This window comes from Aureobasidium pullulans, assembly GCF_000721785.1.
Source record: "Aureobasidium pullulans EXF-150 unplaced genomic scaffold scaffold_3, whole genome shotgun sequence".
NCBI lineage: Eukaryota > Fungi > Ascomycota > Dothideomycetes > Dothideales > Saccotheciaceae > Aureobasidium > Aureobasidium pullulans.
In genome coordinates, this window is record NW_021941023.1 from 1668000 (window position 1) to 1695018 (window position 27019).

The 27019-nt window shown below is 51.1% G+C and overlaps 14 protein-coding genes across 14 annotated transcripts; 6 read left to right on the forward strand and 8 right to left on the reverse strand.

Annotated features, from left to right (window-relative positions):
* Positions 1-112: 112 nt before the first annotated feature.
* M438DRAFT_362863 (uncharacterized protein) lies at positions 113-1182 on the forward strand (the record flags this gene model as incomplete). The annotated part of the gene is made up of 2 exons (XM_029907607.1): positions 113-965; positions 1031-1182. 2 exons carry the CDS (start codon positions 113-115, stop codon positions 1180-1182), a joined length of 1005 nt encoding a protein of 334 aa, XP_029764238.1.
* A 43-nt stretch (positions 1183-1225) lies between these two features.
* On the reverse strand, positions 1226-1846 carry M438DRAFT_266994 (uncharacterized protein; the record flags this gene model as incomplete). The annotated part of the gene is made up of 2 exons (XM_029900148.1): positions 1226-1654; positions 1712-1846. The coding sequence occupies 2 exons, from the start codon at positions 1844-1846 to the stop codon at positions 1226-1228; spliced, it is 564 nt and encodes a 187-aa protein (XP_029764239.1).
* Positions 1847-2445: 599 nt separating this feature from the next.
* On the forward strand, positions 2446-6495 carry M438DRAFT_343157 (uncharacterized protein). Its single transcript, XM_029904919.1, has one exon. It carries the CDS (start codon positions 2681-2683, stop codon positions 6287-6289), a length of 3609 nt encoding a protein of 1202 aa, XP_029764240.1. The 5' UTR covers positions 2446-2680; the 3' UTR covers positions 6290-6495.
* Positions 6496-6679: 184 nt separating this feature from the next.
* On the reverse strand, positions 6680-10097 carry M438DRAFT_343158 (phosphatidylethanolamine N-methyltransferase). The gene is made up of 4 exons (XM_029904920.1): positions 9835-10097; positions 7193-9755; positions 7051-7141; positions 6680-6991 (listed from the first exon to the last, which is right to left on the reverse strand). The coding sequence occupies exons 1-4, from the start codon at positions 10016-10018 to the stop codon at positions 6932-6934; spliced, it is 2898 nt and encodes a 965-aa protein (XP_029764241.1). The 5' UTR covers positions 10019-10097; the 3' UTR covers positions 6680-6931.
* Positions 10098-10302: 205 nt separating this feature from the next.
* Positions 10303-12655, reverse strand: M438DRAFT_343159 (uncharacterized protein). The gene has a single exon (XM_029904921.1). It carries the CDS (start codon positions 12503-12505, stop codon positions 10634-10636), a length of 1872 nt encoding a protein of 623 aa, XP_029764242.1. The 5' UTR covers positions 12506-12655; the 3' UTR covers positions 10303-10633.
* Positions 12656-13324: 669 nt separating this feature from the next.
* Positions 13325-14729, forward strand: M438DRAFT_395037 (uncharacterized protein; the record flags this gene model as incomplete). The annotated part of the gene is made up of 2 exons (XM_029909192.1): positions 13325-14452; positions 14555-14729. Exons 1-2 carry the CDS (start codon positions 13377-13379, stop codon positions 14727-14729), a joined length of 1251 nt encoding a protein of 416 aa, XP_029764243.1. The 5' UTR covers positions 13325-13376.
* Positions 14730-15324: 595 nt separating this feature from the next.
* M438DRAFT_362869 (uncharacterized protein) lies at positions 15325-16201 on the reverse strand (the record flags this gene model as incomplete). Its single annotated transcript, XM_029907608.1, has 2 exons — positions 15325-16126; positions 16191-16201. 2 exons carry the CDS (start codon positions 16199-16201, stop codon positions 15391-15393), a joined length of 747 nt encoding a protein of 248 aa, XP_029764244.1. The 3' UTR covers positions 15325-15390.
* Positions 16202-17049: 848 nt separating this feature from the next.
* M438DRAFT_266410 (S-adenosylmethionine-dependent methyltransferase) lies at positions 17050-17371 on the reverse strand (the record flags this gene model as incomplete). Its single annotated transcript, XM_029900105.1, has 2 exons — positions 17050-17206; positions 17262-17371. Coding segments are annotated over 2 exons (267 nt in total), but the record flags the coding sequence as incomplete, so codon positions are not given.
* A 470-nt stretch (positions 17372-17841) lies between these two features.
* On the forward strand, positions 17842-18258 carry M438DRAFT_252954 (TFIID-18kDa-domain-containing protein; the record flags this gene model as incomplete). The annotated part of the gene is made up of 2 exons (XM_029899667.1): positions 17842-17899; positions 17963-18258. Coding segments are annotated over 2 exons (354 nt in total), but the record flags the coding sequence as incomplete, so codon positions are not given.
* A 474-nt stretch (positions 18259-18732) lies between these two features.
* Positions 18733-20666, reverse strand: M438DRAFT_313215 (glutamine-hydrolyzing asparagine synthase). The gene is made up of 4 exons (XM_029902548.1): positions 20632-20666; positions 20422-20561; positions 20211-20359; positions 18733-20158 (listed from the first exon to the last, which is right to left on the reverse strand). The coding sequence occupies exons 1-4, from the start codon at positions 20655-20657 to the stop codon at positions 18740-18742; spliced, it is 1734 nt and encodes a 577-aa protein (XP_029764247.1). The 5' UTR covers positions 20658-20666; the 3' UTR covers positions 18733-18739.
* An 817-nt stretch (positions 20667-21483) lies between these two features.
* M438DRAFT_352789 (VAMP-associated protein) lies at positions 21484-22635 on the reverse strand (the record flags this gene model as incomplete). The annotated part of the gene is made up of 6 exons (XM_029906816.1): positions 21484-22059; positions 22110-22225; positions 22281-22339; positions 22390-22412; positions 22469-22539; positions 22596-22635. The coding sequence occupies 6 exons, from the start codon at positions 22633-22635 to the stop codon at positions 21484-21486; spliced, it is 885 nt and encodes a 294-aa protein (XP_029764248.1).
* Positions 22636-23062: 427 nt separating this feature from the next.
* Positions 23063-24077, forward strand: M438DRAFT_332517 (uncharacterized protein; the record flags this gene model as incomplete). The annotated part of the gene is made up of 3 exons (XM_029903512.1): positions 23063-23141; positions 23195-23381; positions 23432-24077. The coding sequence occupies 3 exons, from the start codon at positions 23063-23065 to the stop codon at positions 24075-24077; spliced, it is 912 nt and encodes a 303-aa protein (XP_029764249.1).
* Positions 24078-24349: 272 nt separating this feature from the next.
* On the reverse strand, positions 24350-25116 carry M438DRAFT_266631 (RNA-binding domain-containing protein; the record flags this gene model as incomplete). Its single annotated transcript, XM_029900125.1, has 2 exons — positions 24350-24989; positions 25043-25116. 2 exons carry the CDS (start codon positions 25114-25116, stop codon positions 24350-24352), a joined length of 714 nt encoding a protein of 237 aa, XP_029764250.1.
* A 737-nt stretch (positions 25117-25853) lies between these two features.
* Positions 25854-26919, forward strand: M438DRAFT_343163 (uncharacterized protein). The gene is made up of 4 exons (XM_029904922.1): positions 25854-25977; positions 26029-26105; positions 26159-26352; positions 26403-26919. The coding sequence occupies exons 1-4, from the start codon at positions 25891-25893 to the stop codon at positions 26522-26524; spliced, it is 480 nt and encodes a 159-aa protein (XP_029764251.1). The 5' UTR covers positions 25854-25890; the 3' UTR covers positions 26525-26919.
* Positions 26920-27019: the final 100 nt, after the last annotated feature.

Sequence of the window (27019 nt, forward strand, 5' to 3'; positions counted from 1 at the left end):
CCTGGTCCAAGTTTGGCGCCGTCGATTGTTTGTTTGCGGGGCAGAGGAGTCGCCCGGAAGCTGCGATCAAGGATGATGCTCTCGAAACTAGTCCCCCACTGAAGCCTGCACCATGTCGACCCAGTCAAGCGCCGGTGTTCCCTTCTCCATCGCCGCTGACCTGCAACCATGTCGCCTGCTCGAGCTCCCTCCAGACCTACTCGACTACCTCAGCACATCCGACGCGCCTTCCCTCAGCTTCAAAGCCAAAGACGCGACAGACCCTGAAGCCTTCCTCACCACCCAAGACAAGACCTATCTCATCCGCCAGGTCCACACCTCCAACACCGTCTATATCACCACTCCTTCGCTCGATGCCTCTGGTACCACTGCCATCTCTCAATGCGGCTCCGCTCTTGAATGCCTGCCTGCACCCACCCGTCATGCCGCATCCACTCTTCGTTCCCTCTTGATCTCCTTCGCCGAACCCCAGGACGCAGACATACGCTCGTCGGACCCACGATCAAAACATCATGTCTTTGCGCAAACCCCCATGAGTCATGGCGAGTGCCAGGATGTATGGAAGCATCTCGTCGCCTTTGAGCACGCCGGTCAGAGCTTCCGTCCTACCGCTGCTGCCCTTGTAAAAGTGTGGAAATGGTTACTGGAAATTGCATACGCTCATGCCGTCAACCTGGCTGCTCCTATACAGAAAGAGTCGATCGACAGGATGCTTGACGGAGAAGATGAATGGCCGAGGAGTCTAGTTGACGCTATTCTCCTGAAGCTTTCCGAGCACGGTCAAGAGTCGTTAAATCTCCAGCAACAAGCTACAGTCAAGTTTGTGGGTCACAATTTGCTGGAGAGCCGCCATCAGAGCCATGCAGAACAGTCTACTATGGAGAAGTCGGCTTTCTTGGATGCCTGGAAGGACGCTCTTCCCGAAGCGTGGAGAGCTCAGACTACCCTTGATATACTCAAGGCAGGTTTGCCCGGACATTGCAAGAGACATCACTAACTTCTGAGCAGGGTTCATACAAGCTATCGACAGGCGGCAAGCGCATCGAATTTGCACCCGAGATGGTCGCAGTCGCAGAAGAAACCACCACCGGCGCCACCAAACCAGCTGCGAAAGCCACTGCCGGAAAACGAAAATGGCACGAAAAGTTCGCTGCCGCAAGAAAGCAAGGCAAGCCGTCTTGAGCAATGAAAGAAGTCTATGGGTATAATCCAGAATGATGCCCCTCTAAATGGGTATCCTCGCCATCTCAGCTGGCGTCCAGTATTTGCGCATGTTCTCGGCCCTCAACTCATGCACCTCGTCGTCAAGATGTTGCCAAAGGACCTTACCGAACGTGTCTAGGATGGCCTTCATCTCTTCCATGCGCAGCTCTTTCTCTCCGCTTCGACACTGGCCCAGGTACTCTTCAAACTTGTCGAGTCCATTGTGGATTTGTTTGTGCTGAGTGAGCAACTCGAGCTCTTTCTTGAAGGCCGGCATCTTACGAGCAAGGATTGGGAAGATGTGGCGCTCCTCGATAGTGTGGTGTATAGTGAGATGATGGCAAAAATCGTCGCCAACACCGATGAATTGACGGATGCTCATACCGCTTGGTCGCTTCTTGCTCTCGCATGCGCCGTACAAGAGGTTCCACGTCCTACGGAAGTTCTCGTGCTTCAAAGCATTAGTTCATGCCCGGTAGAACAGAAAGTCGATAGATAGACCACATACAAACATATCCATGTGCTCTGCCATTCTGTTGTATATCCTGAACTCCTGCGGCGACAATTTCGGCAAGTCCTGCTCTTCCTGCTTGGGCGCGGCAGCACTCGTAGGCTCAGAGACCTTAGGGATCTGCTCCTCCATCTGCTCGAATGGTTTCTCCATATTGTTGGTAAATGATCTTGTGCTTGTTGTTGCAAATGTGCGGGTACCGTTGACAGTACGCGGGATGCTGCGAATTGAGGACAGCGACTTGATAAAAGCACTGCGCATAGGTAGGGGGGTCTAATGGTTATTCTAGGAAATATTACGTTGAGACACTTTCAAGGGCGGCGACTCGAGTGCATCTGGAAATGTCAGCCATCGGCAATTCACTCATTGGCTGGGCGCGGTTTCACGAATCGCGTCGTTTGGAAAGTGAGGGAAGTTGATATCAAGCGCTTGTAGTTTGTTTATTCAGCGTAAGCATCTCCCGGCAGCAGTTATGATCGGGTTTTGACGCTGTCGAAGGGCGATAACATCTCGGAGATCGAGCGAGGATCATGCACCCCCTTGAAATTCCTAAGAACATTGTGTATTTTGACGATAGTAACATTGGCTATCATACTGCGCAGGAGAGGAGTCAGAGTTCGCGTGCGTCGGGTAGGAAACCCCATGCGTTTGATAGAAACTCCCGCGTCAACGAATCGCGTCTTCCGCTTTGGAAAGTGAACGCGACTTTGACCACCTTCTTGTGTACCTTCCTTGCAGTGAATTAAGAAAGCATAAGTGATTGACCATGATTATAAGGTTGCCAGCATCACTAAAGTTGTTTTGACGCTTGCCATACTCTAACCTTCTTTACTTTGACTCATCACATTCATCAAGAACCATCCGGCAACATCATACAGCTGGCTTCAATTAACCAAGTGACCGCAGAGCCTTGCTCTCATCTCTTTGCTTTCATAACAACTCGATCCTATTCCGCCTTCTCAAACCATGGCGGACCAGTCACCAGCACCCAAGAGGCAGCGATTGTCCGCTTCTGGACTGCTGTCGATGTTCAAACCAAGACAAAGACCCTTGCCGGTACCTATGAGTCCTGCTCAACCCACGAGTCAAACCTCTCCTGTGAATCATATGAGAGCAGAAGATCTGCCGCAAACAGAGTCTTCTAGCAACACCAAGTCTGAAAATGAAGACACCGCAGTCGTCCACATTCTCGACGACGATGATGGAGACATGTTATCTAACATCGATGTCAAGAGTCCAATCAAGCTTAACGCAATCACGCCAACCAGATCTTTGCCCCCTCGAGCTGCCCGGACCAAAGTTGAATACAACTCAAGGACCCCTAAATCGACCACGCCCAGGCGCAAATCCAAGAGACAACAGATCGCCGACAACCGTGTTATGGATTCCGACATGATCACTGACGAAGTCGCATCACCCAAGGCCAGAGCCAAGGCTCCGCGCGTTGTCAAAACCGACACTGTGCGAAACCGAGTGCGTGATGACATCGCAACAACGACAAGAGCAAAGCGCGATGCCTTCCTCGTTCACCACAAAGACTACTTCTTGCCCTTGCTGCCTTCCAGCAACTACATCTCGAAGCTACTAGCCGAGGGCACGCATCAGGAATACGTGCCATTCACCCCCATCAGCAAGCAGCCGGCTGGCGTTGTTGCAACCATGAAGCCGTATCAGCTCACCGGTCTCTCTTTCTTGGCCAACATGTATGAAAACGCAATGCCTTGCATTCTTGGAGATGAGATGGGCCTCGGAAAGACGCTACAGACCCTGTCGCTGATTCAGCACCTTGAAGAGACTCACCCCAGCCCGGTCGGTATTGCTCGACCATACCTTGTCGTATGCCCCCTCAGCGTTCTGAGATCATGGTGTGATGAAGCCCGGAAATGGACCCCAGGACTCAAGGTTCTCCGCTTCCATGGCACGAACTCTGAGCGCGATGAGGTGAAGTTGATGGCATCTGGAGCTACCGACAGATACGGAAACGCGACTGGTCGCAACAAATCGAAGATGGGTGAGATCTCTGCTCCTACCAACGAAGACTCTGGAACAGTCTTTGACATTATGGTCACCACCTACGAAACGTTTGTGTCAGAGAGTGCCTGGTTGAAACGCGCCTTTCCATGGCGTTATTGCATCCTCGATGAAGGACACAAGATCAAGAACGACAAGACAAACATCGCGCTTGCTTTGCAAGGCCTGCAAGCCGAGCATCGTCTGCTGCTTACTGGAACTCCTTTGCAGAATGATCTTCACGAGATGTGGGCCTTGCTACATTGGCTGTATCCAAGTGTTTTCACCGAGAAGACCGCGGATCTATTCAAGGAAGCATTCAACATCGGTCGTGGTCAGGTCGATTCGAAATTTATGGATTATGCACGACATCTGCTTGAGCTTGTCATGATTCGCAGAATGAAAAGCAGTGCTGGCGTCGATTTGGGGCTGCCTACCAAGAGCGAGGTCCTGCTCTACATTCCTCTAACTCCAGTCCAACGCTTTTGGTATACAAGATTGCTTACAAAAGCCGGCGGCACATTGCTTGATGATATCTTCGGCAATGTACAGCAGAAAGAACACGACGCGCTTATCCAGGATGTCGCAGAAGATGCTCAACTCGATCATATCAAGAATGCCGTCGACAACGACTTCAACAACCAAAGCCGTGCTCTCATCGAGCAGGCTATCTCGAACGAAGCAAGTGGAGAAAAAGACACCTCTGCTTATAAGAAGCTCATGAACATCGTCATGCAATTGCGTAAAGCCTGCATTACCCCATACATGATCAAAGGCGCTGAGCCAGAGCCGTACAACCTTGGAGACCACATCATGCACGCTTCTGGCAAGTTCATAGTATTGAGTAAGCTAATCGACGAGCTCGTCATAAAGCAGAAAAAGAAGATACTTATTTTCTCGGGCTTCACTTCAGCTCTTAACTACACTGAAGATCTCCTCCTAACAAAAGGCAGCAATGGACACGGAGCACCATTCCGCCATGTGAGACTCGATGGTGGTACGCAGAGAGCGCTGCGCAACTTGCAAATCAGACTGTTCAATGATCCATCTTCGGCGGAGAAGGTCATGCTTATCTCTACTCGCGCCGGTGGTCTGGGCCTCAACCTTACTGCTGCGAGCGACGTTATCTTCTTGGACGAAGACTGGAATCCGCAGGTCACACTCCAGGCAGAGGCACGCTCCCACCGTATTGGACAGACGAAGCCTGTCACCGTGTACAAGCTATTAAGTTCTGGCACCGTGGAAGAGCAGATGATGGGCCGAATCAGAAAGAAGATGTATTTATCTGCAAAAATCACCGAATCCATGAGAGACTTACACGGTCCCGACGAGTTGTCAAGATCAAACGGCGCTGAACAAGACGAAAGTTCGATGGACAATGGTCCTGAGCTTGGGTTCTCGCAGTTGAAGAGCTTGATTCGTCGTGGTGCAACGACCTTGAGTCACCCGGAGATCGATGTGAATGAAATGGTCACCTGGGACCTCGAGACGATCATCGAGAAGTGTAAAGATAAACCAATCGATCCTCACGTCAACGGTGAATCCGAAGAGGCTACAGAAAAAGAGTGGTTAGCAAAGATGGAGCGAGTCGAGAGTGCTGTGCTCGACGGTGTCAGGTATCAGAAGGAGATCAACAAGAAGACCGCCGACGGCCCCGTTCTGTCTCGTGCAGACCGTAGGGCAGACAAGAACACTACCGTGATGGTCGACGGGTACGCTATCAACAAGGAGAGCATGAACTGCAAAGCCTGGGAAGCCGTTCCAACATTCGCAGGCAAGGACCCCCGACTGGCGGAACCCAAGCGCGAAAAAGCAGCGCCTGTTCCTCATCAAGAAATCTGCCAAAGCTGTTTCGATGGTGGCGAAATCTATCTCTGCTCAGCTTGTCCTCGTTCATACCACTTGAAGTGCCTCAGCAAGCAGTATCAAGCCAAGGCCAAGTCCAAGATGAACTTCCACTGTTCTCAACACGACTGTCATGATTGTGGCAAAAGCACAGCCAATGCCGGCGGTTTGATCTACCGCTGTCGTTGGTGCCATAAGGGCTTTTGCGAAGACTGCCTTGACCCTGACGCTGATCTGCTAGGCGATACACTGCCAGAATACGAAGTTTTGGGCTACCCGATCAAGCGCAACGCTTACTACGTCCATTGTACCGAGTGTAAAGAATCAGAGCAAGATCCTGAATTCGGAGCGCTCATTACTAGCATGACTGAGCAGTACAGCAGAGAGTACACCGAGCTAATTCAGTCTCAACAGGCCAACTATATCGATAACACTCGCGGTGGTGCTGAAGCTCCGATGCCACCTAGCCGCGACGAGTCCATGACTGATGGCATCACTCTCGAGTCATCCGGCCAGGCCACTCCTCTGGATGTCGCCAGACTGGGCAAGCGTCGAATGGAGTTCATGGATCTTACTGAGGACGATGACGACGTCATCCGTCTGACCCAAGGCAACATCGGCAAGATGCAGCCTGATCCAACCCCTGACGATGAGATCAAGACCGAAGCAACCATGTCCAACAAACGACCCTCGAAGGCAAAGAAGCGTAGAACTCATTAGATATGGGATGGATTACCTGCGGGGATTATTCTATAATGTTCAGAGCGGCAAAGAATGGCGCCAGTACATGAATGATTGAAATGATAGAGATGAGGATGAGAAAAGGGGGAAATTATCAGAGGCCTGTTCTTCCAACGTGTACTTGTACGTAGATAACATTGCTGTCTTACATTCTATCACAAGGCAGACAGAATTAAAGAGCGATGTTTATGCGTCTGCCGTTCCGCTGAAGCTGGTGAAAATCGTGATTTATATTGCTCAAGAAGTACGCAGCAACAAACGGACATGCTCATCGATGAAAGAAAGCAGCGACGACATTCAAGAGGGGGAGAAACAATCAAGTGGTGTATTGTATGAGGAAGGATGAGCAGTCCAGGACATGGAAGTAGCAAATATCCAAGACGTGATATTCTCTGATTTGCAACCTAACATATGTAAATGGTGATTCTGAACACACAAGCCAGAGCACCAATTTTGCCGTATCGTGTCCGTGACCTTTCTTTTTTTTTTTCGCTCCTTCCCAAACTCCAATTTACCATTACTGCGGTGTTTTCTTTGACCTTGTCCAACGAGCGTATTTCTACTTGTCCTGAATTATGTACATTGTACATGTGTGATCTTCCTCTTAACTGATTTTATGAATCAAGCCTTGAACTCCGCGGGAGTCGAGCGGCCACGGCTAGGTGTCATGCTGTAAGGTGCCTGTCACAAAGTTAGTCTTATCACCAGTAACTTAGTGAACGTCGAGGACGATAACTTACAAGCACTTTCTTAGCGTTGCAAATTCTCCAAGCTAGGTTCTGTATACTGCCATCTGCCAAGACGACTTCTGGTGCGAATTCGATACCGAACCTGTGTCGCATGTCAACAATAGTCCGTCCGATAGTCAAGAGTCAAGCTTACATCTGGTGAATGGCAAAGACGACACGTCTGGCATATCTGCCTTCTCTTTCCAGTCCATCGCCAAATACATCATCAGCAGTACGCGGTGCGACCTCCGAGTCGCGATCGAAACAGTTCTGAACCACAGGGAGTAGGGCCTGCTCAACGGCCGAACGTGCCAGAGCAATATTATCAAACTGGACGTCGTCTTCATCAAATCTTCCGATGCGAATCTCGAAAGGTAGGGAGGTGGCCATGACATTGTGTTTGCCGTCGTGGTGATAGCGGAACTCAAAGACGCCGTGGGTCCACCACAGCTTATCACCAGAGAACTCCATTTCACCAGTAGCATATTGCTTGCCATCCTTTGTGACGTGGTGCGAAGAGACGAGGATACCGGTTTCGGCGGTTAGAGAATCGTAGACGCCCTTCGTAGTGGCGGTCCAGCGGCCTTGAGAACCAATGCGGGTCACATCACGCGAAGAGTTGTCTGCTACCATATACAGTCCGATCCAGTCGTTTTGGCGGTGGTTTACCGGTGCTTGCCAACGGACCTTGATAGGGGCGCCGTACTCAAATGTCAAAGTCTTGTACTCGTCGACGCGCTGCTGAGGGACCTGGCCAATCTCTCCTTCACGCCCACTATAGCGTTCGAACTCAGAGGTGCCAGAAGATGGTGTGCCTTCAATCTCGATAGAGTAGTCCTTGGGATCGTAGCCAGCGAGGTCAGGCGCAAGGCGTGTTATGCTGATGCGTGCTGGGTAGTTTTTGAAGAGCGTGCGTGTGTCTCTGACGAATGTGTCCATGCCGGCTGCAAGCTTGGGTCTTGCCGAGTCGATGAATTCTTCAAGGAAGTCCATAGAGTCTTCGAGTACTCTGTCGACGCTGCCTTGCCATTGCTTGAGAGGCGAAGGGAGAGAACGCTTGAGACTCTTGGAAAGCCCAGAATCTTGACGCAAGGACTGACCGTAAAGCTTCTCCATGTGCGGGCGCTCGACGAATTGGATGAACACCAAGGTGAGGAGATGGCTCAGCAGAGCGAGGAAAAAGATTGTTTTGCTCCAAGTAATCAAGGCCACACCCCAAAGACCAGCCAGTCCAAGAACTCGCTCGGGGTTATTGAGGAATCGGTAAATGCCGCCGTATGTGAGTTTGGACGCGTGGTCGAAGAAGAAATCACCAAAGAACCAGCCAAACTCGCCGAGGGACTCGTAGACGCTGATGCTTGTCCAGATCTGCAGAGCGATCAAAGCCGTACCGAGTACATGGCGAAGCAAAGCAAGACCATAAGTCCAGTCAGGGGGTAGGTTGTACATCTTCAAGGCTGCACAGAGGAAACTTGCGGTGCACATGCTCATACTGAGATGGTAGAGACCTTTCCACTGTCTCCAAGCTTCTTCGGTACTCTCGCCGTACTTGACGAAGTGGCGAGCCCATTTCTTCTTATTGGACTGACGATCTAGGATATAGCCAATGCCTAGTGAGTACCACAGGCGCCAAGCAACCGCATTGGCGACAAAGACGATCTGCCATAGAGCAGTCGAAGGAGTCAGAAAGGCGACACTAAACAGGTAAGATTGCATGAGCAAGACAGATATATCTGTGATACGGTGAAGATCCATGTTGTGAAGACCGAGGATGTTGTGGACGGTAGAGGGTTTTTCGGTTGTCGCTATGGGAGGGTATCCATTGATGTGGCCAGAATCGGGTGTGGTGCTTTTGGGGGTTTCTCTGTCGCTCTCGGATTCTCTTCTTTTCTTTGGCATGGGCGGATTGTATGTTTTCTCGATGTGCGGGTTTTCAACAATGGTCAAAAATGCAAACTGAGCGGCATGCGCGATGATGGAAATGAAGAGCACCTTGTAGCTGGCGGCCATCAACGAGATGCCGTAAAATCCGACATAACCGACAGAGTACATGGGGTGAGGAGCCATCTCGAAGACGCCGTCGAAGGTGAGTTCTTGATCGATGAGGTAGAAGAAGTCACCCCAATACCAGGCGTAGTCTTTAACGACTCTATGAGCATCGAGCTTGACCCAGAGGTTGAAAGCGACGAGGGCCAAGCCACAAGCCCAGCGTGCAATAGTCATTGCAACATTCTCACCATCAGGACGGCCGCCGCAAGCGATAGCAAAGCAGCAATAGGCGACAAAGTCAGACATTAGAATCAGATCAACAACTCTTCTGAAAACCAACCATGTGTTGTACTCGAGAGGAGCTTCCTCGAACTTGTAATCCTTGGCGATTTTGGTTTCCATTTCACGTTTCAGTTGGTTGTAGAGCCAAGGACGAGGGTTCTTGCCGGAGGTCGGGTCTGTAAAGACATTGTACTTGCGAGCCCATGTGGTGAGGCGCTTATGGTTGGACTGTATGTTGAGTAGCCAGCCAATTCCGGCGTTGTAGGCGGCACGCCAGAAGAGGAAGACGATGGCAAGGATGGGGACACGAACTGAATCTGGAAGGAAGTAGAGCAGGGCGACATGGCATGCAAGCACAGCCAGGATAACCACGTCGGACACATTCTTCGGTTGAGTCGGGGAGAGGAGTTGTGAGACCATGTCATGTGTCTGCGGCACCACGAATACTGTCGTCCTCGTGTATCAGCCATACCATGCTCACTCTTCCTTGTACACACCAATCATGCGTCAGAAAAGGTCACATACCTTTACCCTCTGGTGTTCTGCCATATGTTCTCTTCTTGCTCTCGTCCTTGTCGACTTCTTTTTCGTTGAGCGATTTGACAGTGTTTTGTGCATCATTGGTTGATGTTGCTTTCGGCGGCTCTTCCGGTTGAGGAATTCTCTCGCGGATACCGCCTTCATTGGCGACCAAACTGCTTGAACTCATGCTCGCGTTTACTGACTTCTGGTCATGAGTGAGAGAAGAATGTCAGAGAGGAATGTGTTTAGAAATAGTCGGCTAAAAGAATTAAACAGAACGACGTGGTCAAAGTGGCATTCTCGGGAAATTGGTGGGGCAAGGGAAGCTGTGACCCGCTGCTGCGGAGCAACGAGTTCGGCAGAGGAAGGAAGAACCCTGCGTGTTCAAGCAAACATCAATTCACCAGCTTCGAAGACCACCAAGCCCATCGTGGCAGCATCGACAGAAGTATTGTGCACAAAGCCGTATTTCTACAAGTCTACAAGGGCACCTGTCGTCCGGTTTTGGTCGTCGATAAGAACAAAACTCGACGCTCTGACCATCGCGTCATTGCGAACGGTCAACATGGTTGAGAACCAGCGGGGTTAGCGTACTCTGTATGAGACTCTCTTCTCACCACTTCGACTTGTGCTGCATAACTCGACGCAGAGGACAAAAGCTGTGCATTGTTCGAAAATATCTACTTTGGATATCTACCTACTCCGTGGAGGTCGCCAGCAAAACCTGACAATCATGAGTTCGCAAAGTGTTTGCCTCGAGCACTACACTTGGTGTCAAAATTGTCCGACTCGAGCAACCACTCTAACTTGTCTTCTCGACTACACCGCTCGAGCGCTTGATCCTAGGCGTATCGCGGTCGAATTTGTACAAAGGCTCCAGTTTGGCGGCCTTGTTTCTGAAGACGTAGCGCTTGAAGAAGTAAGGCAGAGCCTTCGTAAGCTGATACTTGGCGTGAGTGCGCGTGGGGACCGCGAAGACTTGATCCAGCTCTTCTAACGTGCGTTGTTTTGTTTCCGGCACGAAGAGGAAAATCAGGCAGAACGCCAACAAATTGAGGCCTGTGTAGAAACAGAAAGCTCCGGTCGAACCCATGACAGCTTCCATACGTGGCCAGGTCAAGGACAAGACAGCGGCCCAGAACAGGCAAGTCGAAACTGCCCATGCCATACCAACTTCACGATGCGAGAGTGGGAACACTTCAGCAGAGTATGTGAAAGGGACTGGACCCTCGCCCGGCGAGTAAAAGGCAGCGAAGAGGAAGATGAACAAGGAGATCAAGCCAAGATGAGCCTTGCTGTCCGCTGGGATCTGGAAACAGAGACCGGCAGCGAGTAAAGTCCATGCCATCTGAGGGAAGGTGAACAGTAGCAGAGCTCTTCTGCCGAACGTGTCGATTGTCCACACTGCGGGGAATGCGAAGACAAAGTTGACAAGTCCGAACCCAAAACTGGCAAGCAGAGCAGTCAATGTGCTGGAACCGGCTTTGACAAAGACCGACGAAGAGTAGAAGGCGATGATGTTGATTCCGCACATCTGCTGAGCTAGCATGACGGTGAAAGAAGCGAGAGTTGCTCGGCGGACTCTGGGAATTGTGAACAGCTCGATAAATCTGGTGATATAGTTGGACTCGCCCACGATCGCTGATTCTGCAGCCAGTACTGCGTCGATATAGTAAAGATCACGAGCAGCCTGGATAGGGTTGTTGCGAAGACGAAGGAGTGATTGGTATGCTTTCTGGTACCTACCCTTTTTAATGTACCATCTAGGAGACTCTGGACAAAAGTATACGCCAATCAGCAGAGGTATTGCAGGTATGAAAGCGCTGCCGATCTGAAGGCGCCATGCAAGTTTACCGACGTTATACATGGCAAGGTTTGCGCAGAATCCTAGAAGAATACCGAAAGCGGTCCAGAGCTGCCATGTCATGACGAGACCTCCACGGATGGAAGCAGGTACATTCTCGGCACAATAGATTGGGATGGTCGAGGCTTTGGAACCCATACCGATTCCAAGAAGTAGTCTGCATACAAACATCTGCTGCCAGGTCTGAGTGAAGGCAGAACCGATTACAGGGAGAGTACAGAATACGGCAGAGAAGAAGATGGTGCCTCGTCGGCCGAGGTGATTGTTAAGGGGATCCGAGAGCCAGCAACCGAAGAAGGCAGATGCGATATAAGGTCCGGCATTGACCAGTCCAATCAACCACTCGTTATGTGCGATACCGAACTCCAGAGGGAAAGAGAGGTTGGCTCCATTGCTGCCCGTTTGATCCCATCCCTGTACAGCTGCACCGATTGAACAAAGGATGACCGTGAAATACATCGCCTTGGGCTGTCGCCACTTATGTTCGATCTCATCATGTAGGGATTCGCGCTCATCTTCTTGTAGGCCGTCGACGTCCTCGAAATTTATAGGGTCCTGAGCGACTAGAGCGCCACGCTTCAGGAGCCCGCTGATGTCGGCCAAGTGATGCTTCACAGCGAAGGCGTCGACATCATGCATGAGTTGTTCTCTCGGGATACCAGCCAGAGGGTTTTGTATCTTGGCAGTAGTATTGTTGTTGAGGTCGATGCGATCCTTGTTGAAGCCATTCTCTTCCAGAGAAATCTCCTCAAAGTGTCTTGGGTTGATCTTCTCAACCGACATGTTGGGCGAAACTTTTCCAGAAGACATGTTGAGATTGTGGATGGGACAAGATGGGGGCACGATGGGGTCGTCCGGAGAAGCTGGTCTTTATATGACTGCATCGAATCATACTCTTCACTACTCTTACCTAAGGATGCTGGACTTGGGTGCGGTCCAGGTGGAATATTAGCTTATACTTTCTCGCTTTCACCAGTCATTGCCTCGTCGAACTGGCTACCAAACCGCTAAGTGGTTATGCTCCAACTAGTACCTGGTGATCAATCATCCCTGGGGCATGCTACGGAAGATCTTCACGTTAGAGTCCAGCTGGCCATTGTATCTTCAGTCAAAGTATAAAGATTGAGGTGATTATCAACGTCGTGAGTGGTTAGGTCTTGGTCGACACGTGCGGAACGGCATTCCCACCCGAGGGGTGACTTCTTGTTTTTGTCGAACAATCATTGTGGCATCGAGGCTTGGTCTAATGAATACAGGTCGGGGACAATGATTGCAACGATGTGCCAATGATGTTGTTGCAGTGCTGCAGTGATTCGAGTGTTGGTGTTCATGCCAACGCAATGTGGACAAGGAGAATTCGAAAGAGAGTGCGTGTGTAGGTAACAAGTCCGGCGCTTGGCCTCTACAACCAAGGTAAGTTAAGGAACTCATGTTGCCCGTTTCAAGACATTTGTGACTGCTTTCGGCTCATTTCAACGCAACTTGTGATGGAAATCATTGCAGCGACGTTCTTGACAGGGTGAGATGGCTGACCAAGTTGTCGGGCCTCGGGCAGCAAAACTCCGAGGCCAATGGCAGAACGAAAGCGGTGAACCACAAAATAATCATTTCTTCCATCAGTTGATGATCGCCATAGACTCGAATAGACGCACATTTTCCGAATACACAAACCACCGTCAACATGGCCGCCGCGAGTGACAAAGCTCGCTTCTATATGGAGCAATCGGTACCCGAGCTCCAGGAATACGAACGCAAGAAGATCTTCTCGCGCGAAGAAATCACATCCATAGCCCGCAAGCGCTCTGAATTCGAACATTTGCTCAACACACCCGGTGCCGCCACGCCTGCCGACTACGCTCGCTATGCGCTATACGAAATGAACCTGGACTCGTTGAGGAAGAAGCGCTCGAGGCGCATGGGTGTCAAGGCCACCGCTTTCGCCGGGCAGAAGAAGATCTTTTTCGTCTTGGAGAGAGGTGTTAGGAGGTTCCAGGGTGACATGGGCTTGTGGATGCAGTATCTCGAGTACTGTCGTAAAGAGGCGGCAAACAAGAAGTTGGCAAAGGCTTTGACACAATGCTTGAGAATGCACCCCATCAAGTGGGATATCTGGACATGGGCGGCCAAGTACTATTTCGAGCAGCAGGCCGATATGCCAACCGCGCGCAGTTATATGCAGAGGGGACTGAGATTCTGTAAGAAGGAGAGGAAGCTGTGGTTGGAGTACGCAAAGCTGGAGATGCTCTACGTTGCAAAGATCGCCGCGCGACGAAAGATTCTGGGCCTGGATATTGAGAGGACCGAGAAGAAGATCGACTCGACACTGGATGCCGATGCCGACATGATGGCTTTGCCAGACGTCACAGCCGACGAGATCAAGCCCGAGGGAGCACCCGAACCGAAACAGGCAGTCGACGAGGAGGCCCTCAAGAAGCTGGCCGCCTCGCCCGCCCTGAACGGAGACATTCCTCGCATCATCTTCGAGACCTCAATGCGCGACTTCAACGACCCTTCCCTAGCCGAGCAATTCTTCGACGTCTTTGCAGCCTTCGCAGACGTCCCCTGCACAACAAAGCTGCTACAGCACATCATCGACTACCTCTCAAACCAGGACTCAGTCGCCAGCAAAATCAGCATGCACATCTGCCTCGCCAAACTCGAACTCCGCGACACTGACACCGAGGAAGCCATCGAGTCCGCCGAGTTCCCTCTCAAGCTCGCCAGAGCCCTCTCTGCACTCAAAAAGGGCATGGGCGAGTCTCCCAAGCACAATGCCGACTTGGCCGAGAAGGCTGTTGCGCTTTTGTTACCTTACTTCAAGTATGAGCTCGACGAGGATATCGAGATGGTTCTCAAAAGTGCTGTTACACAATACGTCCGTGTGTTGAGCCAGGCTAGCTTTGACCGCGTCAAGCAAGTCGTCAAGAGACAAGTCAAGGCTGGCGACGAGGCTGAGGCCACTCTTCTCGTTGAGATTGCAGGCAAGACCAACCCGGTGCAGAAGGCCCAGCTTGAGGCATTGATCGTCTCATGATTTCACTCGAAGCGATAGTGTCAAAATACAAATGGAGGACAAGAATTGATGCGATTCTGTACTCCCACAAAGAACCGGAATCAATCGCCAACCTGGTCTGCGTATCGCGGACCAAGGCTACCACTACAAGAGATACTCATCCTGGACGGATGGGCTCTATACACCACATTCGTCACCCTCATGATCAGCGTCAGCTCCGCGTACGTCTCATCAGAGCATCAAGGCAAGGAGACAGCCACCACGGATACAGCCACAGGTACGCCGAGGAATAGACGACGAGTATTCGTCTGCGAAGATTTGGGCCCTTGGGAAAGAACCAAGGGCAATGGGATCAGATATGCATGTTGTCAAGAATGCAATTACTGCTACCGAGACTCGGCAAGTAGCATAAACAACTTTTTTTCTTGAAAAGATTTTGAAAGATGCAAAAGTGCTGCGTGTAATGTCCAAATCATTGTTCTTGATGTGATATGATGATGGAGAGTGAGCAAAGGTTAAGCTATATATGCCATGCTCAGGCAGAAAGTCCTGTATGTGCTGTTTGGAGTCTCGTTCCGCATCTCATGTTTCTCATTTCGTCTGTCTTCTTTGCTCTTGCCAATAACAACCTTCGCATTATGCTATGCCTGGGAGACGCCGCCGATTCTTCGATGGATTTTGTTCATCTTTGTGCTGTCTTGCGTTTCTTGGAAGGGTTCTCCACGATCGCCGAGGGCAGAAGAACGGTAACGGGTCCATCGTAATAATTGAGAGCTCTCGGAGAGCAATTCTCGCCTTTTCCGTGTTTGTGAAAACTGGAGCAGAAGAATGACTGGGAAAAGCGCGAGGCATGCATCCTGATATCCTGTTGTTCGATCCCGAATGTTTCCTGCAGCACCTTAACGATGAATGCCTTTGGTAGTTGGTGTATGTCATCGGACTTGATTCGAGAGCCGAAGTGAATCTCTTCGGTAAAGAGCAACCACACGAGCATACTTCGCCAGAAGTCATCAGGCAGCATGTAGACACGCTGAATCGTGAGCGAGCGAGCCAAACCTGTCTTTTCGAGGTAGTCCAAGAGTAGAGTGGTAGCGTCGTTCAGCAAATCGGGAACACCGCGCATGTCAGCGAACAGCAGCATCGAAGTGACATGGTCCTCGAAATCATCCATTTTGGTAAACACTTTGCCGATTTCGCTGCTTTTGAGATGTCCCTGATAGAGCCACGCAACGAAGGTCCTAAAGACTTCAGCATCTGTGTCATCCAGCACAATCTTTTGGGTGTTTCCTTCCATGAATTGACCAGTCAGAGCTGCTTTGAAATAGGTGGAAGAGGCGCAGAGAATCTTCTTTGGGATCAGGAATTCTTCGGCTTGAGACCCGACAACGATTCTGGCAACGGGACCGGAGATGGAGTCTCTGTATATCAAAATAGTCAATTCACTGAAGGCTATTTCCTGATCGACAAGGTGTATGGGCTTACCTGAATGACATCGTGGCTTTGTGCTTGTCCCGTGCCTGTGACTCTGGTTCTATACGAAGCTAAAGCCGTCGTCGAGTAACAGGAGCGCGAAGTGATCCAGTTGTGGAGTGATTGCGCGGGTTGGTAGCTAATAGATCGACGAAGTGAGGAAAGTTTCGCATAAGATCTGTGGTTGTTGAGGAAAGAGCGAACCAGGGACGAGTAGGTAGGATCGTGAAGGGCACTTCATCGAAGTCTAACGATTTTGATGAAGAAGAATGTAGATGCAACTACAGTTCTCAGAAGCTCTTACTGGATACTCTGGCCGTTTGTGGAACCTCCTTGTCTTTTTACAGCATCGATCCGTACTCACTCTGGATCCGAGAGAGGCGCCATGCATGGTTGATTATCTTGAGCTGTTTTGGACCTCACTCGATCGCTCTTCAGAGGTCCGGTAGCGAATCCTCTCTCCCTTCTGAGGCTACTGAGAGCGGTACATCCTTGCCATCTCTTAGAACAATCATATGAAGACCAAATCATTGTGACCCTTATGGCTATTCAGTAAAACACCACGAACCTGAGAGCTCGGCTCTGGTAGGTCTTCTGTGTGCCCCTACACCGGACATAGGATGCTATGACTTACCTTGAGCATAGAGTCTGACAGACTAACTCCTTCAGCTGATATATACCTGGTAGGCTTCATTCAATCTCCACGGGAGACCAGCAAGACCTTATAGTGAGCCTCCAAAGACGATCTATAGGCACAACAAAGAAAGAAAGAGGAGCAAAATCATGAATTCATAAGACCGCTGGTATTCCCCACTCCGTCTGCCTTTTGCGGCGACAACACCAAAACTCCACGCCTCGAAAGATGCCAAATTTATTGTCCGATGAAGATTCTGCCCTGCGAGGAATTAGCAAGCCAGTTCAGAAGGATGTCCAAGATAAAACGTACGGCCATGACGACGCAGCAGACGCTGATGTATGGACTCAAACGTTCGCCAATACGGGCCGCTCTCCAGAAGACAGATGTGAAGCTTTGCCCAAAGATTAGTTGAAATGCAGGAGATTGAGTTTGGTGCTTTGGCATACCCATCCTTGTGCTTATCCATGATTGCGGGAAAGACACCGTGTGTATAAGAGCATGTGCAGATGAAGAGGAGGATGACCAGCAGCAGGGACTGGAAGTTGAAGAGGGCAGACTATCAACGTGTTAGTACGAATATGTGAGGTGATGATGTTTTTGATATGTTACCATCTTGATATATTCCGATAGTGAAGTTTTATCTGGTGTTGGTATTTATCAAACTACTCCAGGAGGTTGCAAGCTGTATGAACAGAAGTAGCCTCGGCAACATCCGAATCCGCTGCTTTACACCTTCCAGGCAGACGTCAGTCATCAATCTCGACGACTTCCTCAGACACACCTCGGCGTCTATTTACTGCTGTCGCGTAGGACCTTCACTCTCATCGAAGTGTTGGCAAACCCTCGATCACCTCCTCGGACCCTGCAACATCGACTTCTGCTATACCATTAACACCACCGATCACCAAGCCTTACTCTCCCTCTACACACTCACAGTGCGCATTCAGTCTGGACTACTGAGCGCAGCACTGCATTACAAATCGCCCACTCTTCTACAACGATCACAACCCACATCACTCAAACACAATGGCCGAACCGCGTATGCGCCTCCGCCAAAAGGGCCAACAGTTCTCCAACCCAGAACGTACGACCTCTCCTTCCTCACTCTCGATCTTCTCATCCATTGTACTAACAACCACCCTCACAGTCGCCGGTCTTCTCGAAGCCTTTGGCGATACCCAACCCCTCCCCGCGACCCTCACAACCCTGGACGAAATAATCACAGACTTCATCATCGAAACCTGCCACAGCGCCGCAATCTGCGCATCCTACTCGCGTCGTCAAAAGATCAAAGTCGACGATTTCAAATGGGTGTTGAGAAGAGATGCAAAGAAGTTGGGCAGAGTTACGGAAATCTTCTTTGCCGAGAAGATTCTAAAGGATAACAGAAAGGCGTTTGATATTGGTACGGGTGAGGGGTTGGTGCAGGGCAAGAAGGGTGCCGTCAAGGAGTTGGGGGTTGAAGAAGAGGGAGAGGAGGGTGGGAGGAAGAGGAAGAAGAGAAAGACCGAGGCTTAGACGGATTGCCTTAGGAGGGTGAAGTGGTTGGTGACCTGAATGATATTCAGGCGGCGCAATGGCGCGTTGCACGATGGTTTTGGGATTCTGCGGATTTAGCGAGGAGTTCAACAAGGAAAGGGAAACAGGGAGTACTGCTACACGAGCAGCACAAGCAAGCATGCCAATCACGAAATACGATCAATCATCTCTGTACCAAGCAGACACATCCATTCAATTAAGATGCAATTGTGAGAAACAAAAAAGTAGGTCTTGACTCGTACATAACTGAGGTCTATAATTCGTCTACGAGCATACAAATATCCGGTTTTTGTGCCTGTCGCATATTTCAAACGCCTTCAAAATGTCAATCGAAATCATCATGAAAAATCTCCCTGTGAAATGGTATCTATGCTTCGCGAAGCTCTTAAGCAGCGTGATCGTACTTTTGGGCGTGAGCGGCAATGGCGCGGCCACTGGGGTCGGTCTGCTTGGACCATGTCGGTGTCCATCTCATGACGGTCGAGGCACAGTACGGAGGGAAGTGCTCGTCGAACATGCATCTGTACCAGTATGCCTCCTTGGTGTCGGGAATGTCGTCGCCCCACTCGGCCTTGGGGTTCTTCATGTCCTCGTCGCTGACGTGCAGCTCGGCGGTGTCCTTGAGACCGTCGATCCAGCCGTAACCAACACCGTCACTGAACTGCTCCTTTTGTCTCCAGAGGATGTTGTCGGGCAGGTAGGGCTTCTCGCCGGGCTCGTCGGATGTGTCGAATGCCTTGCGGATGATGTACTTTTCAATGTGGTCCTTGTCGATCAACTTGGATTCGGGATCAATGTTCATCGAGTACTCGAGGAACTCCTTGTCCAGGAAGGGCACTCTGGCCTCGAGACCCCAAGCCGAAGTCGACTTGTTGGCTCTCAGGCAGTCTGCCAAATGGAGGTTGCGCACTCTGCGGACAGTCTCCTCATGGAAGGCCTTCTTGTCGGGTGCGTTGTGGAAGTAGAGGTAGCCACCGAAGATCTCGTCACTGCCCTCACCACTGAGAACCATCTTGATACCCATAGCCTTGATCTTTCTGCTGAGAAGGAACATGGGGGTGGAAGCACGAATGGTGGTAACGTCGTAGGTCTCGAGATGGAAGATGACATCCGAAAGAGCGTCAAGACCCTCTTGGATGGTGAAAGTAAGGTTGTGGTGCTTGGTGCCCAAGAACTTGGCGACCTCAAGGGCAGCCTTGCTGTCGGGAGCGCCGGGCAGACCAATGGAGAAGGAGTTGAGCTGAGAGAGGACGGGGACAGTGTTGAGCTTGTAGTCCTCGTCAATACCAGCCAGCTCCTCCTCGCCGTCAGCAAAGCCGTTCTGCTCTTGTTGTGCATTGTGTGCGGCCTGCAGTCTCAAAGTCTCTCTCTGTGCGATGGAAGCGACCAAACTGGAGTCCAGACCACCAGAAAGGAGAACACCGTAGGGAACCTCAGCCATCAGACGCTTTCTAACAGCTCTCTCGAACTTTGTTCTCAAAGTCTTGAGATCGACGGGGGTAGTGGGAATGTTGGAGGGCTCGACCAGCCACTTGGGAGTGAAGTACTGGGTGATCTTGTCGGTCTTGGAGTCGTAGACGTGGCCAGGAGGGAAAGCGATGATGTTGTCGCAAACGGGGTGAAGACACTTGAGCTCGGAAGCGAAGAAGACGGCGCCGGGGGTAGTGCTGGAGCGACCCATGTAGAAGGTGGTGACACCGATGGGATCTCTGGCAGCAATGACTCTGTCCTGCTTCTTGTCGTGGAGGACCCACGAGAACATGCCATCAAGGAACTTGGGAGTGTCGATACCGTGCTCCATGTACTATGCGATTGTCAATTGAGATGCAGTAGCTTCTGAGCTGGGAGTTGCATACCAGAGGAATGATGACTTCGCAGTCAGAGTGGGTCTTGAAGTCGTAAGGCTTGCTGAGGTGCTTGCGCAGGACCTTGTGGTTGTAGATCTCACCGTTGACGGCAAGGGCAATGCTGCCATCCTCGTTGAGCAGAGGCTGAGCACCCGAATCTAGGAGACAGGTCTTAGCAGATGGTCAACCATGTGGCATGTTTCCCAGGCTCTTTACGCACCAACACCAACGATGCTCAAACGCTCGTGGACCAAGATAGTGTTGTTAGCAGTGTGGTTGCCGCTCCAATCGGGACCACGGTGGCGGATCTGCTTTCCCATGCGCAGGGCAGTGGGCTTGAACTTTTGCACATCGGGATGGCTATCGAATGGTCAGCATCTGAATTGAGGGGCACGCGATCCGAGCTGTCTGTCGAGATATTGAGACATACCTGTGGCAAGCAAAAATACCACACATCTTGGGCAACGGATTGGTATGTGGAAGAGGGATGAAGGAGGCAGAATGACAGAGGCCAAAAGAACCACCGAAGTAATAAGCAACTACTGGCGCACCCTGTCAACCTTTGACTCACCAATTCTGGGCGGGCTTCGATAAAATCGAGTGCCACATTTCCCGCGCGACGCTAACACGGCAACCGTCCGCCGATACCGCCGCTCCCCAGATCTCCCCTGCCAATTCGTTCTAGTTATGTAAAATCAGTGTCCAGACGGTAATTGTCTTCACTAATAGATAGATAGGCCGCGTATAACCACTCTTCGCGTGACCGCAGTCATCGGGGAAGATGCGCTTTCCATCCTAACACTGATCAGCGATAAGGATCAGCACTACCGTAAGACAGGGTCGCCTTGAACCCTCCGTCATGTCACATGCAAACATCAAACATGCAAACTTCACATGTCATCGCTACTCCAAACTTCGACTCATACCAGACCTGCCCCAATCGAGTCTTTTAGCCACGACAACCAATCTCTTGCCGTGCTTCTGCTCGCAAGACACCTGAGTTTGACACGGACAGATAGTGGAACTTTGCAAGATAATTGGTCAGATGAATTGTCACAGAGAGAAAACACAGGCTTTCCATTTTGCGCTGTCCTCCAAAGAAAAATCGTCATTCGGTCACAAGCATTAATGATGTCCCAAGGGACAGAGTAAGGCCCACCTCCAGCCTCCATGCGCGCACTGTTCCAGAACCCGTGTGGTCATCCGGGAACGCGACGCAACCATCTATCGTTCACGGACACAGACCATGCGTGTTCTTGACATGGCCATAGTCTTATTGCCTCTAGAAGAAGAAGTAGGCGATCAAGAAACACAAAAGGCAAAGTCCAGCAACGACCTGGACGGGAACACCACCAGTAGGTGCCTTTTGCACACCCAAGCCGGTTGTTCCAGCAGAGATTCTCTCCTTGGAATCCTGGTTGACGGCATCAGTCTTTCTCTGGCGCAGTCCTTGATCATCTCTTTCTTGGCTCATTCGTGCGATAGTGGCTTGTGCTTCGGCAAGTTTGGCCTTCACATCGTCGGCCGAAGTGGGGATGGAGTTGATGAAGCTCTGAGTAGTCGTGGAATCGGAGTAGGTAGATCTGTCAGTTGCTGGGTTTCTGGCCGAGTCGACGGCATCTCCGAGGTGCTTGTTGTCAATGGGACGTTCTTCCGGGCGAGAGATGGCACCCACGACTGGTGCGTCGGAGCCTCGTTGGGGTGTTTGAGGTTGAGGGGAGACGGAGTTGAAGGTAGCGATCGAGTCGTCCATGTGACCGCCAACACCAGTATCGGCGACGCCCTCTGGGGGCAGGAAGACAACGCGGATCTTCTTCTCTTGGATAGAAGACTTTGCTGTTTGCTCAATGTGAGACCACTAGTTTTGTCAGTATTGCTTTGGTATATAAAGGCAAGGATGGAGCGCACGATTTGCGAGACATTGGGGTATTCCTTGTCAGCCGAGATGGCAACAGATTGGACGAGGAACTTGTCTCTGCACTTTGCGTCAAGAGGAGGGTCCTCTCTCATGGCTTGCAACAAGACTGAGAGCTGGTCAGTTGTCTGTTTTTCCAAGCAGCGCCCACGTGCACAACGTACCCTGAACCTCGACATCTTGACCAGGCTCAATGCGACCCGAGTTTGGTCTGACACAGTATCTGTACAACGGTTAGTCGAAGAAGAATGTAAGTGGTCGGGTGAAGCGGACTGTTTGGGGGCAGTAGTCTTGACCTGAGGGAGTAGAGGTTAGCACAAGAGTGTGGAGTCGACATGTCATGAGGCGGTACCTTGAAAGCGACAGGGTCTGAGTTCTTGTTGTACAGACGCAGGACCTGAGCGACCTCGTGGGTGAACGGGCCTGTTGTGGAGACTTGTTAGAGAGTATCGAGGGATGCATGAGACATGGACACGCACGCTTGAATCCGAGCTCGACGGGGTCCAGCTCGACAGACATGGTGTATGAGGTTGGCGCGTAGAATAGAGGGTGAAGATGGAAGGCGAGAGAGCTGCAGTCGGAGAGGAGACTGGCAAAGACGGAGCTGGCAGAAGATGAGACTGAATTCGCAGGAGATATACGGCGACACGTAGGAAGCGGAATGGAAGGGTTTGGGATTAATGACGGAAGCGACGTTCCAGCGCGTCCGACGACACGGCTGTCGCATTTCCTGGAGTCTGGATTAAGTCCGTGCGTTGCAGTGACGCACTTGCTGCTTCCGAGAGTTGGAGCTTCTCGGCTTCAGTGTGAGTGCTTCAGTGCGGGATGCTGCCTTTCACTATTGTCCACTCACACACGGCTATTCATCTCTCGCTCTTGGAACTCTGTATCCCATCTTCTCTTTCCAATAGCAACCAACAACCACAACACACATACAACAATCAATATGTCAGACATCGACAACCTCGTCGACATGGGCTTCGACCGCGAAAAGGCTACCCTCGCCATGAAGAAGGCAGGCAACTGTATGATTATTCATCTCAAAACAGGACCGTCGCATATACTGACATCATGCCAGTGGGAGCTGCCATCGACTGGCTCGGTAACAATGCCGACAAATCCATCGAAGAACTCAAGGAAGACGAAGGCGAGGAGGAGTCACCGCTGTCACTACAGCCTGGCGAGCAAGCCAGAAGTCTACTCTGCAAGGATTGCGGCAAGAAGTTCAGATCAACTGCCCAAGCAGAGTTTCACGCCAACAAGACGTATGCCCACTGACTGTTCCCGCCTCTCCACTCATGCTGACAATTTTAAGTGAGCACCAGAACTTCGAAGAGTCAACCGAGGAGATCGCTCCTTTGACCGAGGAGGAGAAGGCTGCCAGACTCCAAGAGCTGCGCGAAAAGCTTGCTGCCAAACGCGCTGGTCAATCCGAACAAGACAAGAAGGACAAGGAGCGCAACGACCAGATCCGCCGTAAGGCCACAAAGGAGCAACAAGACATCAAGGAGGACTTGGCCAAGAAGGAACAGATCAAGGAGGTTGAGGCCAAGAGACGCGAGAAGCAGGCCGATGTCGAGGCTAAGAAGCGTATCCAAGCAAAGATCGCTGCAGACAAGGAGGAGCGCCGCCTCAAAGCTGAAAGAGAGAAGGCTGCTCGTGCTGGACAGTCTGCTGCTGTTGCCGACCCTACACCTGCGGCAAAGCCCACCCTGCCAAAGACTGCCGGTAACTACACCGAGGCAAGACTACGACTCCAGACATCCGCTGGTACTGTCCAGAAAACCTTCCCTGTCGACACAACGCTCTTCGAGGTCGCCCAAGCCCTTAGCGAGGAGCCTGGTGTTCAAGTCTCCGAGTTTGTCCAGAACTTCCCCAAGAAGGTGTACGATAGTTCGGACTTTGGCCAGACACTGAAAGAGGCTGGTCTTGTACCTAGTGCTGCCCTGGTCGTGAAATAAACTCGACTACCACAACCGCAAGACTATTTGACAAGGGGTTTAGCGAAAGGCGTTCGGGAAAAGCTGGCTTCGAGGGCTGTCGATATGAAATGGCACATGGTAGTAGCATAGCTCGCAAGGAGATAACTTTTCAAAATCTCACGATCCTTATCAGGGACACGTTTTCGTTCGCAAGTGGGAGTGCGACTGTCCAACTTTTGACAAGGTTCATACAAAACAACTGCAGACGTGGTATCTGACCATGAAAAGAACGCCTAGTTTACCCAAATGACCTATGCCGAAACCTTTGCCTTCTTTGATGTCTTCTTGCCGTCTGCCTTGCCCTTGACACGCTTGGCGCCTGCCTTCTCGACGGGCGTCGTCTTCTTGGTCTCCTTCTTTTCTGGTTGTTCTTCCTCCTTGTTCAAGACGGCAGTCACGTCGGCGCTGGTAATCAGAGGTGCAGCCTCGGCCTCGCGGATCTCCTTGGTAGCCACCTCCTTGACGTCGCGCAGGGCGGGCATCTCAAACTCGTAGCCCAACTCCTTGAGTTGTGCAGCCTTCTTGCTTCTGGCCTCGTTCTCTCTTTCGATTCTCTTCTCCCAGCCTTCTCTTGTGGTGCCTCTCTTCAACATACCACCCTCGATCTTGTTGCGGGGCATAACCTTGAACCTACCACCTTCACCCTTCCATAGCTTCTCGTGAACCTGCTCGGCGGGAATACGTCTGACCTGCAGAAGATGTCCGAACAGCAAGTACTTGTCCATAGTCTTTGCCACAATCTCGGCGACTGCGCCTGATGCAAATTCAATGAAAGCGTAATGCTTGGAGCGGCCAGTAAGTTTGTTGCGTGCCATTCTGAGGTGGGTAATGTCGCCGAACTGGCTAAAGTACTCGCGCATTTGCGCCTCGAAGAAACCGTGCGGCAGACGTCTAGATGGTTAGTTAGCCATGAACAGACAGTGCTTGACAAAAGTGCAACGTACCCAATGTAGACAACACCAGGTGTATTCTCGTCATCTTGCTGAGCGTCCTTTAGCTGCTTGCGAACCTCCTTCATGTTGGGCACGGCGGGGAGCTTCTCCAGGGCAATGCCGTCGTCTTGAGGGTCGTTCTCGTCATCGCTGCTCTCGAAACCGGCAAGCAGGGCAGCGGTCTGGTCATCCTCCTCAGCCTCAGCCTCACTGTCTGACTCGTTGGCAAGTGCAATCTCCTCCTCTTCAACGACAGCCTTGGGGGCGGCCTTGGCCTTTGCCTTTGAGACCTTTGACGAAGCACTCTCTGCGGCGGGCTTGACGGACTCGGTGACGGTGACCTTCTCAACCTTTCCAGGGGCGACCTTGACGGTAGTCTTCTTTACAGGCTTCTCTTCCGGCTCCAAAAAGTCTTCGGCGCGCTTTCTTGTTGATCTTGAGGGTCTGGTTGATGCGGCGGTAGATTCGACTTCCTTCTTAGGCTTTGCGGTCTCTGTCTTCTTGAGGGCCGACTTGGGTGCAGGCTTCTCGACGATGGTTGTCTTGACCTTCTTGGTTGTTACGCTGGGCTCGGATGCGCCTGATGAATTGTATTAGTGTCAGACCAGCGGAATTGTCACAAATTCAATCAAGTACCCTTGCGCTTGTTGCTCTTGCTATCAACCTTGGACATTTTGGAGTATTTTGTGTAATAAAAATTGTGGTAGAAAAGAGTAACAAAAAAGTCGAGCGAACGAACGAGCCTGCCGCCAAAAAGTTTCGAGAAATCCGGGGCGCCAGACATCTCCCCCGATCAGCCGCTTGCTCTTCTCCAACCACCTCCGACAACAGTCCGCTCGCCGTATAACCTCTCAACAGTCATGACGAAACATCAGCCCGCCGAGAGTGAGATTTGGGACGACTCTGCTCTAGTTCAATCATGGAACGAAGCGCTGGAGGAATACAAGGTCACTATTCACATACGCTTGATGAGCATCACGTGCTTACTATCTGTTTAGAAATACCATAGCATGTCTGCACGGGGTGAGAGAGTCGAGGATGTTCTAGATGCTGTTGAGAAGGAAGAAGAGGCACAGTCAGAAATACCGCCTTGTCCCTTCCTGATCAGAAGCTAATAAACGCGAGTAGATCTGCCACTAATCTGGAGAACGAATTAATCGACGAAACCACTGGTCTGCCACGCTGGGAATCCGTCGAAGAACACAAGATGCCTGTCCAGGAATCTACTGCAGATTCAGCACCTCTACATATCGAAGCACAAGCAGAATCGTCAGCCTCTGTTACTCAACAGCCCCCTCCGCCACAAGTTCTTCTCGACTCTGGTAAGTCTAGAAAAATAGTCAACATGCTGATGCAGAACTGACAAAGATAGTCCAAGATGAAGGTTTGAAAGCACTTATGACATCCTGGTACTTTGCAGGATACTACACTGGCCTCTACGAAGGGAAGCAACAGGCTCAGGCCCAGGCAGCTCAAAGTCACTCAGCTTCCTGATTGACTCAATCTGAGTCTCTACTTCTTCATCAATAGTCCACTGTCGGCAGGACTGGACGTGCCGTTCCAGAGAGAGTTCAGGCCTGGTCGATACCACATACACTATCCGATAGCACAGAATGCTCGTTAGCGATAACGCAATTGGCACAGTTGAAGCACCGGTCCAGGCAGCAGCATACGCATATCTTCCCAGCGCGAAGGTGCCTACCCACCACGACGCCCGAGAGCCATTCGGGACGACTGTTGGCAGTGAACGAAGCACTTTGACCTGCTTCGCTCTGTCTACCCTGCACCAGATTGGGTTTTCAGGAGCCTAGCCATGAATAGGGGCCAGACGACTGTTTGCCCAATGCTGTTATCTGATAGAACTCAATCTCGAAAGTCGTCTTCCCAAGTCTCGTTTCGAAGAATCTTTGATGATGTGCAATTCTGGAAGGAAGTGAGATCAAATGAACCGGAAAAGAAACGTGTTTTTCTAATATCCTCTAGTACTGA

Excerpts from the sequence above, each read along its gene's own strand:
- M438DRAFT_343159 (XM_029904921.1), bottom strand. The coding sequence starts at position 12,505 with ATGTCTTCTGGAAAAGTTTCGCCCAACATGTCGGTTGAGAAGATCAAC.
- M438DRAFT_343157 (XM_029904919.1), top strand. The coding sequence starts at position 2,681 with ATGGCGGACCAGTCACCAGCACCCAAGAGGCAGCGATTGTCCGCTTCT.
- M438DRAFT_343163 (XM_029904922.1), top strand. The coding sequence starts at position 25,891 with ATGACGAAACATCAGCCCGCCGAGAGTGAGATTTGGGACGACTCTGCT. Across the intron at positions 26,106-26,158 it reads GAGAAGGAAGAAGAGGCACA|ATCTGCCACTAATCTGGAGA; the intron begins GTCAGAAATACC and ends AAACGCGAGTAG. Across the intron at positions 26,353-26,402 it reads ACAAGTTCTTCTCGACTCTG|TCCAAGATGAAGGTTTGAAA; the intron begins GTAAGTCTAGAA and ends TGACAAAGATAG.
- M438DRAFT_343158 (XM_029904920.1), bottom strand. The coding sequence starts at position 10,018 with ATGAGTTCAAGCAGTTTGGTCGCCAATGAAGGCGGTATCCGCGAGAGA. Across the intron at positions 7,142-7,192 it reads GTCTTTGCCATTCACCAGAT|GTTCGGTATCGAATTCGCAC; the intron begins GTAAGCTTGACT and ends CATGCGACACAG. Across the intron at positions 6,992-7,050 it reads GCAACGCTAAGAAAGTGCTT|GCACCTTACAGCATGACACC; the intron begins GTAAGTTATCGT and ends ACTTTGTGACAG.
- M438DRAFT_313215 (XM_029902548.1), bottom strand. The coding sequence starts at position 20,657 with ATGTGTGGTATTTTTGCTTGCCACAG. Across the intron at positions 20,562-20,631 it reads GGTATTTTTGCTTGCCACAG|CCATCCCGATGTGCAAAAGT; the intron begins GTATGTCTCAAT and ends ACCATTCGATAG. Across the intron at positions 20,360-20,421 it reads TTTGAGCATCGTTGGTGTTG|ATTCGGGTGCTCAGCCTCTG; the intron begins GTGCGTAAAGAG and ends CCTGTCTCCTAG.